Here is a 10,179-nt window from a genome sequence, read left to right as displayed (position 1 = left end):
GGGCCTACTTCCGGTTTCGGGCCTACTTCCGGTTTCAGGCCTACTTCCGGTTTCGGGCCTACTTCTGGTTGGGGTGATACTCTGGTTTTTGGGTGAATTCGGCTTCAAACCATAGAGTTTTGTCCAAAACCGGAAGTAGGCCCGAAACTAGAAGTAGGCTCGAAACCAGAAGTAGGCCCATAAAGGTCAGTTGGGGGCAGGATTCCCCGCTCGGTCGGCTGGATGGTGGCGGGCAAGAGCCCAGTGAAAGTGGGGGTTTCCCCGCTCCTACTGGGGGGATGGCAACCCTATGCTGGATGCAAATCTAGCTGTTCCACTGCAGACCAAGATGGCTACCCTTCTGAACCAATACTGGGGAAAGTGAGTGATTCCTGTGGCTCACTGGCAACTTTTTAAATGGCTGCAGAGGTTACTACATGGTAGTAAAAAACATTACATGGGATCTTTCTCTAGGGCATCTCCACTGGAGGCATGTGAATAGGGTTGCCAAGTCCCGCAAACTCACCGGTGGGGGAGGCTCCAACGGGTCCGGGAGCCGGCTCTGGATGCACGGGCGTGCTTCACTTCAACGGAATTGACGTGCGACGTTGCTCACGTTGGGGGCGTGGCCCAGATCTCAGCTTTGGGGGGCGGAGTTCCCCCTGGGGCCCGATTCCGCCGCGGCGGAAATCGGGCCTCCAAAGCGGGGGTTTCCCCACCCCCCGCCTCCACTTGGCAGCCCTACATGTGAATAAGCTGTTACTCCCCCGGCAACAATTCCTGCCATCAGTTGCTGGAAAAGTCTGACCTGACAGATCAAAGGAACAGGCCTTCAAAAAAAAACCCCAACAAAACTGAGTTCCATGAATAACTTAAGTACATGGTGCGAAATAATAATAAATAAATGGAAGTCCTTTATCCTCTTCGATGGGCATAAAAAACACCCTGGAAAGGCACGTTCAACTTCCAGGAGCTAAATCAAGGTTAAGAAGAAGGAAGGCATTACGGCAGACCACTTTTCTTAATTCAAAACAAAGCAGGGTGTTCGGGCCGGTTTTCGGTTCCTCGCAAGTCGTTGGAAGCAGAAAAAGCCCCGCCGCTGGATACAGTAACAGCAGCCGCAAGGTTTAAAAAAGAGCAGGGTCAAGATATTCAGGGTAAAACCACAGATATCTTGTACGGCAGGAAGAAAGGGGGAAAAAATCAGTGGTGACCTATACAGTAATGTGCCTTTAACCGTTTCACATGGCTTCTGGAGATCAAGGCCACCGGGAGGATGCTCGGCGTTATCCGCAGACTTTGCACAATTGCCTCGGCTTCTTTTACTTTCATGGGAATTACCACAGACTTGCAAAAGAATGCAAAGTGAGCTAATCCCTTGGCAAGCTTTTTTCCCAGGGTCGCGGTTTTAAAAAGAAAATTCCTCTAGAGTGAAAATACCGCTCTCGACTCACGCTGACTGTATTTTCGAGCATCCGGACGCGTTTGAGCCTTTCAATGAAGGTTCGTGACATTTTTTTGATTTCACGGGCAAGTTTCCAGCTTTCTGTAATTAATGGATTTCCTCTCCCGTGTCTCTTTTCCAGTGCCCTCCCAACGTGTGCTGGAAAGAAAACCGGATAATTTTTTCTTTCTTTCATGGACACCGAGACGCAATTTGCCATCTGGTAAGAATCCTTCTGAACGTTTCTTCGCTGCATTTGCTCGTAAGGGATAAAAAAGGTATTTAAGCAGTCACATTTGCTTTACTTCGGCTTGAGAAAACTAGAACAGGGTCTTTTAAAATATATCTTATTTTAAAATAGCTAAATCCCCACTTCTCTACTGAGCCCAAGGCAACTGACAAACACATGTAAACATCTGGAGGCTTAATTGGTTAAAGGTAACAAGTATATTTCAGGTAAACCTGGAGGGAAGGGGACTCTAATTGGACGCTTCCCGTTAGAAGACAAGCAAACATACTTCTAAACAGCGTTTTGTAGAAAGTCTCCTAGGATTGCCAATGTCCAGGTGGTGGGTGGAGATTTCCTGGGATTACAATTGCTATCCAGGCAACAGAGATCAGTTCGCCTGGAGAAAATGGCCACTCTGGAAGGAGGACTCTATGGCATTATAACCCATTGAAGCCCCTCCCCTCCCCAAACCCCACCCTCCTCAGGCCCTGCCCCCCCAAAACTCCAGGCATGGAGAGAGTTGACAAAGATAATTTTTTTCTCCCTCTTCCAAAATAGTAGAACTTGAGGGTATCCAATGAAACTGATGAGCAGTAGGCTCAGGACGGACAAAAGGGAATACTACTTTACGCACAGAGTGGAATCTGCTGCCAGAGGATGTAGTGATGGCCACCGGCATAGACTGCTTTAAAAGGGGATTAGATAGATTTATGGGGGATAAGTCTATCGATGGCTTCGAGCACTGCTAACTGAAGGGGACCTCCACATTCAGAGGGACTATGCCTCTGAATCCCAGAACCAGGAGGCATCATCAGGGAAAGGCCTCGTCCTCTCTGCCTGGTTCTTGGGTATCCAGACGAACCGGCTGGCCCCTGTGTGAGGCAGGACCACTGGCCTGATCCAGCAAGGCTCTTCTGAGGTTCTTTTCAGAGGAAGGCCTCGGCCTCTATGCCCAGTTCTTGGGTATCCAGAGGAACCGGTTGGCCCCTGTGTGAGACAGGATGCTGGACTAGATGGACCACTGGCCTGATCCAGCAAGGCTCTTCTGAGGTTCTTTTCAGAGGAAGGCCTCGGCCTCTATGCCCAGTTCTTGGGTATCCAGAGGAACCGGTTGGCCCCTGTGTGAGACAGGATGCTGGACTAGATGGACCACTGGCCTGGCCTAGCTGGGCCATTCTGATATTCTTCTGAAGGCCTTGGCCTCTCTGCCCTGTTGTTGGCCGTCCAGAGGAACCAGTTGGCCACTGTGTGAGACGGGATGCTGGACTAGATGGACCACTGGCCTGATCCAGCAGGGCTCTTCTGATGTTCTTATTTCCCCACCCAAAGCTGGCGACCCTATTTTCTCCGCAACCTTTAGGCAACATTGGTTTTGCTAACAAGCCCATTCGTATAGAGAGGGTAGTGAAATGCCTTCCAGTTCAGGACATGAAAGAACATTTCTGCTTCATCCTGGATGTTGTAACTATAGTCTTTAAGCTTGGATAAGCATGCTCTATCTGGTGCAAACTCAAAGAGCAACTCTGGCTGCGGTCACACGTAACAGAAGCCACACAAGTGAGACGGAAAACAGCCGGAGTTTCTGGGCGCGATCTCACCAGCACATCTGGGAAGCGTAGCACTCCCGTGGCACAACCGAGGCTTCCAGCCGAAACTGCGTGGCAAAAAACTAGTACCTTGGAGGTACTAGTTTCCGGAAACTGCGGGGCAAGGGCGGGCGTCTGATCGCGTTTCTGGTGGCATCCGGCGCCCGCCCATGTCCCCTTGCAAATAAGGTGTTGTTGTTTTTTGTCCAAGTCTCTGTGGATGCGCATGCGCACCCAACGGAGCATGCGCATTTGTCATGTACACAAAAATTAAAAAACAGTTTGCCGCGGCGCGCGCTTCTTCGTTGTGCGCCGGCTTGTCCTGTGATCGGCACCTCTCCCTTGCCATGGAACCTCCACGGTACCTCCACACGACCTCCACAGGAGGTCTGATCACGTAACTGCGCAGTAGTTCGCCCCAGGGCAAACAGCCACGCTTCTCCTCTGCAGTTTCCTGTCCGTGTGACCGGGGCCTCTGTTTCGCTTCTCTCCTAATGCCCTCCGTGCAAGTCCTCCTTCTCTCCCACTTGCGGGAATCCATTCCCCAAATTCAGAAACAAGCAAGGCCAGGTGCAGCTGATGAAAGACTGTGGTAATCACAGGCACAACACTATCACTGGGTTTGTACCATGGCTGACTCCACAAGGGACAATGGTTGAAAAGAACGGCGATCGCCTCTGTTGCTGATGAAAGACTGTGCTAATCACAGGCACAACACTATCACTGGGTATGTACCATGGCTAACTCCACAAGGGACAATGGTTGAAAAGAACCAGAACAGGGATGTGCCACAAGATCATACCCTGGAAACCTCAAAGGGGTTAGATCACTGGTTCCCAAAGTGAGCAATACCTCCCCCTGAGGGGCGCTGGAACAATCCAGGTGGGTGGTAGGAGCCTTGGGTGCAAATTTGTCACTGCATCTTTTCGTCCACTTTTTGAAGGTAGATTTCCAGGGGGACACTGAGTAATTTTTTTTTCTGAAAATGGGTCGGCAGGCCAAATAAGTTTGGGAACCTCTGGGTTAGATGAACCATTAAATCTCGCTGCCGATCTTTCTGCGAGTGCTCCTTCCGACGCGAGTGCTCGGATTTCCGTAAGTCAACTGCATTGATTTATTCATTCGCGATTGCATTCGAGGCAGCGCCCTTGCAGGACAGTGTGGCTGGAGATGAAAAAACCTCACCTCGTACTCTTGGAGGGAGGGGGGCAAAACGAAGACGCTCCCTCCCTGGGGGATCTTTTTGTGAGGGTAAACTTAAAGGAACAAGCCCGTTTTATTTCTGGTTAACCCGGAGATTTTTTCCCTGCCTGTGACTAATGAGTCTCCTTCCCCGGCCCCCAAACATGAAAAGAGTTTTGATAGATAAGAGAATGAAAATGATAAAGACTTCGGGTGATATAGATCTCCTACTGTACACAGCATCACGTTCCCCCGAGTGAGTCCGTGTAAGAGCACTTTGTGTGCCGCGGCTCATCAAAGTACTGTCTTTGGTGCTCGGGCGCTTTGATCATCCGCACCCCGCTCTCGGATGATCTCGTACGGCTCGCTGGCAAAGGCCGACCCTCCAGAGCCGCGCACAAAAAGGAGAAAACAAAAGATTTCCGTATCGGGCCTTAGGAAGATTCCTTTCCCTGCCTTTCAGAGGCCGGCAGTCGGCTCCCGGCCTCTCTGCGGCTGCACCTCCCATATTGTGGGCTTTTAATGAGGCTTTGAAAAGAGAGAAAAAAGGGAAAACATTGTTAAGGGCCTCGTCTTCCTCTGCAATGTACCCTGTGCACGGATGGCGACATAGAAGCGACAGTTAATCACGGCACGTTTTTCCACGAATGAGAGACTACAGTCGACGGGTGCTGGGGAAGGGTGGCAAAGCCGGGGCAGACCGCGGTGGCTTCGGTGCCGTCCCTTGGCAGGTCGGTTTGCAAACAGGGTTGCCAGCCTCCAGGTGGGGTCTGGAGATCTCCCAGAATGACAATTTTTATCTCCAGACTACAGAGGTCAGCTACCCTGGAGAAAATGGATGCTTCGGAAGGTGGACTTTATGGCATTATGCCCCCCTTCAGGTCCTTTGCCCTCCCCACACCCTGCCCTCCCCGGACTCCACCTCCAAAATGTCCAGGAATTTCCCAAACAGGAGTTGGCGTCTCTAGCTTGCAAGGAGGACAAGCTCAGTCTACCTGCCATGTGCAACTAAGCAGATCTGAATGGCAACGTTGTCCTTGAATTTCTCTTTGACAGGTGGGGAAGAGCCTCGCTGTCTGGTTGGAAGCCACTGAGGGTTCCCAGCTCCGGGATGGGAAACACCTTGAGATTTTGGGGGTGGAGCCTGAGGAGGGCGGGGTTTGGGGCACAACACTATACTGTTCACCCTTCAAAGCAGCCTTTTTCTCTAGGTGAGCTGATCTCTACTGCCTGGAGATAGGGCTGCCCTCCCCCTGATGGGGGTGGGGTTCCCCCCAATTTTGGGGGCCCCGATCCACCACTGACCTGCTGGCTGGTGGGGGGAGACCCACCCCCCAAAAACCCCATCCCTCCTGACGTTCCCAGCACAATGACGTCATCATGCTGGATACATCATATGGGGGACGCTCTAGCAATTGGATAAAAAGTCTGGTAACCATAGAGTTCCCTCCAAAATGCTAGTGTCCCACCCAGGGGTCATCTCCTGCAGGAGCGCACAGGAGCGGAGCTCCGGCAGTAAAGAGCCCAGGGGGCGGGCACATGCAACAAGCCCCACCCCCTGCTCCAAGCAGCTCTCTGTCAGAGCAAGAAGCAGCCAAGTAAGTTGCAGAACTCCCCTCCCCCGGTCCCCTGGTCCAAAAGAGTCCAGTGGCATCTGCTGCCTGGAGATAGGGCTGCCCTCCCCCCGATGGGGGTGGGGTTCCCCCCAATTTTGGCCCCCCCCGATCCACCACTGACCTGCTGGCTGGTGGGGGTAGACCCACCCCTGAAAAGCCCCATCCCTCCTGACGTGCCCGGCACGATGATGTCATCATGCCTGGTACATCACACGGGGGACGCTCTAGCAATCGGGTAAAAACTCTGGTAACCATAGAGATCTCCCCCCCCCAAATGCTAGAGGGTCCCACCCAATGTGCTGGTTTGATGACATCACTTCCGTCAGCAGCCAGGTAAGATCCGGCAACCCTACCCAGAGATCAGTTGTAAGAGCAGGAGACTCCAGCCGTCGCCTGGAGGCTGGCAACCCTAAATCCACTCCATGCAAAAAAAGAAAACAATTACCTTCCACAAACAAAACTACTGACCAGTCCAAAAGGATTCTGGTTCTCCCTGATAAGCTGGTTTCCAGCGAGGGAGGGGGACGGTTTTGTATAGGGGACTGGTCAGTCCTCTGAGCCCCACCTACACGCCAAGGTGGTTGCGGCCAGATCCTGCTGCACCACTTCAGTAAGAAACAGTGCCTTACAAGGGAGGCAGAGGTCATTTTGGGGGGGATCACAGGGGATCGCAGTTCCCCCGGGTGAGGTACGGGGGGCGGGGCACATGACGAAGCCGCGCCCCCTGCTTCCGGCCCTCATTCAGCCAGGAGGAGGCAGGAGAAGAGGGAGGGTAAGTTGCTTCCTCCCTGCCTCTCCCCACCCCTGCCTGCCTTGGGCCAGGGAGGGCCCTCGCGGGGCTTCTTGTACTCCCGCCGGCCTTGCAGGTCCACCGCCAGGCCCCTCATGGGGCTCGGCAGTGGAGCTGCAACGCCGGCGGCGGTGGCCGGGACCATTGGGAGCGGGGTGTGTGGCCTTATGACACACTTCCGGTGATGTCAGGGGGTGCGGCCTTATGACACACTTCCGGTGATGTCAGGGGGTGTGGCATATGCTAATGAGTTAGGCTAATGAGTTCCCCTAGCTCTTTTTCTACGAAACGACCCCTGGAGGGAGGTAAGTCCTTACCCTGAGGGTCTGTCTTCAATGGCGCATAAGCACTTTAACCTTTCTTCATAGGGAAAGTGTTCCAACCCTTTTATCATTCTAGTTGCCCTTTTTGGCACTTTCCCCAATGCTATAATATCCTTTTTGAGTTGTTACACCCTTCTAAATCCATTCGGCTTAGAAGGGGGTAACTTTTAGGATGGCACTGTACATCGGCCCCAACACCACTCATCTGGTCCACACTAACTTTATTCAGGCCTTAGAATTGTAGAATGTTAGCGTTGGAAGGGACCTTGCAGGTCATCTAGTCCAACCCCCTGCCCTCTGCAGGAGCATAGCTGAAAGATAGCCCTACATACCTACAACATACCCGAAAGATGGTCGTCCAGCCTCCGCTTGAAAACGTCCAGCGAAGGAGCATCTACCCCCTCCCGACGCAGACTGTTCCACTGCTCAACCCCTCTGATAGTCAGGAAGTTTCTACGGATATTTAGCCGGTACCGAATCCCTTGTAATTCCCACCCAATAGCTCTAGTCTTGCAATCCGGAGCAAGATGTATCCAAATGTAATACAGTTAGTTCTCTGCAAACGAAAGATTCCAAATAGCCGCTCTTGAACCGGTGGACAGACCCCGGGTTTAAACAAAGCACATCCCTGATGTGCCCCTCCCCTCGGAACGATGGCTTAGTGTATTTACATCTAACAATTTTGAATCATATCCAAATATTTACCTCCTCCGTGGCTCAAGTAACACTTACTTAATAGCATTAATACGCATCACCTGAGACTCGGATTCTCTCAGCTGCCCGCATGTGGACAAACAGACAACCAAATAATTCCCGTTATGCGGAAAATATCCTCGGGGACATCTGTGATGCAGCTGACCTCCAGCATAAAATCTGCACTTCACACACCGAAGTCGCTTTCTGCAGGGACTCGGTAGGAATAGATTTTTTTTTAAAAAGCCCTCAAACAACACCCCCCTCCTGGATTGTACAGCGAACGGATAACAATTTAGAATAAAAGTGCCTCTGTGGCTGTGAAGGGGGGGGGGGAGAAAAGAAATGTGCTCTCTACTCTCAGGTCCAAAGCGAGATGCAAATTTCCTTTCCTGTTAATTAATCACGCTTTCATCTCCATGGCTCTGATCTGTAAATAAAGCTCAAAAGCGAATTTAATGGAACACAAAGGGGGAAGAGGCATTTTTTTGAGGGGGGGGTGAGAGAAAGTCCAACGGATCCCTAAATAAGTGTGTCGCTGGTTTTGCTTGTGGCGTGCTCTTACCGGGGGATGAGCCAAGAGGACGTTGGGCACCGAAATGGTTTCTGAAGCAGTGTCCTGAGCCCAAAGTGAAGGTAAAGGGGAAGGTTTCCCTTGCTCGAAAGCCAGTCGAATCTGCCTCTAGGGGGCAGTGCGCATCTCCGTTTCCAAGCCAAAGAGCCAGCGCTGTCCGAAGACGTTTCCGTGGTGATGTGGCCGGCATGACTAAACGCCAAGGCGCACGGAACGCTGTTACCTTCCCACCGAAGCGGTACCTATTTATCTACTTGCAATTTCTTGCTTTCGAACTGCTAGGCTGGCAGGTCAAGTGAAACCCGTGGTTAAAAACATGGGCTCCTACATAATACATACAATGTTGATTCTGGATAGAGGGAAGGAAAGCAAAACCGGCCGCGCTGCTGAATAACATCATGCCTCCCTGCATCTGTGCCTGACTTCCCCAAGACTTGCTTCTTCGAGGGCTTTATTAAAACGGCTCAGGCCCTTAACTGGCTCCCCACCGCGGGAGCAAGAAGCCTTAATTGACCAGATGTGACCGAGATGTACTTGATGAGATGGAGAAAACAGGAACCTTTTGAAAGGAGAGGGAAGGTATCTGACCATCTACTTAAGCAGCACTGCTTTGAGAGCACTGATTATGGGGGATGTTGGGGGGAGAAAACCAGGGGGTCGCACTTAGCTGGAACAAAAAGGTTCAAGGGGTCCTACAGCTATTGGGTCGATGAAGCTGTTTGCTTTTGATAGGCAGGAGAGAGGCCGAGTCAGGAAAAACAGTTTAGGAACGTTCTGGTGAAACAGAAAAAGAGGGTTTCTGTGAGACAGCTAAACTCGAGTGAAAGGGATCTGGGTGTTCTGGTTGATCACAAGCTAAACATGAGCCTGCAGTGCGGTGTGACTGCGAAGAAAGCTAATGCCATCTTAGGGTGCATGAACAGAAGCTTTGCGTCCAGATCACGGGAGGTGGTCGTTCCGCTCTATTCTGCTATGGTCAGGCCCCACCTGGAGTCCTGTGTCCAGTTTTGGGCACCACATTGTAGGAAGGATGTTGACAAGCTCAAGCGTGTCCTGAAAAGGGCAACCAGGATGGCGAGAGGGTTGGAATCCAAGTCTTACGAGGAAAGGCTGAAAGAGTTGGGTCTGTTTAGCCTGGGAAAGAGAAGGCTTAGAGGGGACACGATTGCCGTCTTCAAGTATCGGAAGGGCTGTCACGTAGAAGATCGAGCAGATCTATTCTCTCTTGCTCCGGGTTGCAAGACTAGATCTAATGGGTGGAAATTACAAGGGAGTCGATACCGGCTGAATATCAGGAGAAACTTCCTAACTGTAAGCAGTATTCCCTCTCAGCTGAGTTAGTGTGAGCTAGTTCCCAGTTTTTTAGCTTCTGGCTCACACACTTTTGTCTAAGCCCAGGAAGCAGGGCTCCAGAGCAAGCTAATTTACGCAGCAGCCAAATTGCTCGCTCACAACTTTAATGCCAGTAGCTCACAAAGCAGCATTTTTGTTCACAAGACTCCGCGACTTAGAGGGAGCATTGACTGTAAGAGTGGTTGAGCAGTGGAAATGAGCACCGCAACCAGTGTTCCCTCTAAGCTGAGCTAGTGTGAGCTAGCTCACAGTTTTTTAGCCTCTGGCTCACACATTTTTGTCTTAGCTCAGGAAGGAGGGCTCCAGAGCAAACTAATTTATGCAGCAGCCAAATCGCTCACTCACAACTTTCATACCAGCAGCTCACAAAGTAGAATTTTTGCTCACAAGACTCTGCAACTTAGAGGGAA

The 10,179-nt window shown here is 51.5% G+C and overlaps 1 protein-coding gene across 1 annotated transcript in view; it reads right to left on the bottom strand.

The window, feature by feature from the left end:
• Nucleotides 1-4,714: 4,714 nt before the first annotated feature.
• The window catches only part of LOC107121919 (neuromodulin-like), a 151,630-nt gene continuing 146,165 nt past the window's right edge, over nucleotides 4,715-10,179 (bottom strand). The window contains exon 8 of the mRNA XM_015424930.1: nucleotides 4,715-4,803. Within this exon, the coding sequence (XP_015280416.1) occupies nucleotides 4,715-4,803 (89 nt within the window). The remainder of the gene's footprint in view (nucleotides 4,804-10,179) is intronic.

Source organism: Gekko japonicus, unplaced genomic scaffold (genome assembly GCF_001447785.1).
Source record: "Gekko japonicus isolate JY-2015 unplaced genomic scaffold, Gekko_japonicus_V1.1 scaffold1671, whole genome shotgun sequence".
Classification (NCBI taxonomy): domain Eukaryota; kingdom Metazoa; phylum Chordata; class Lepidosauria; order Squamata; family Gekkonidae; genus Gekko; species Gekko japonicus.
This window is presented reverse-complemented; position numbering and strand designations above follow the sequence as displayed.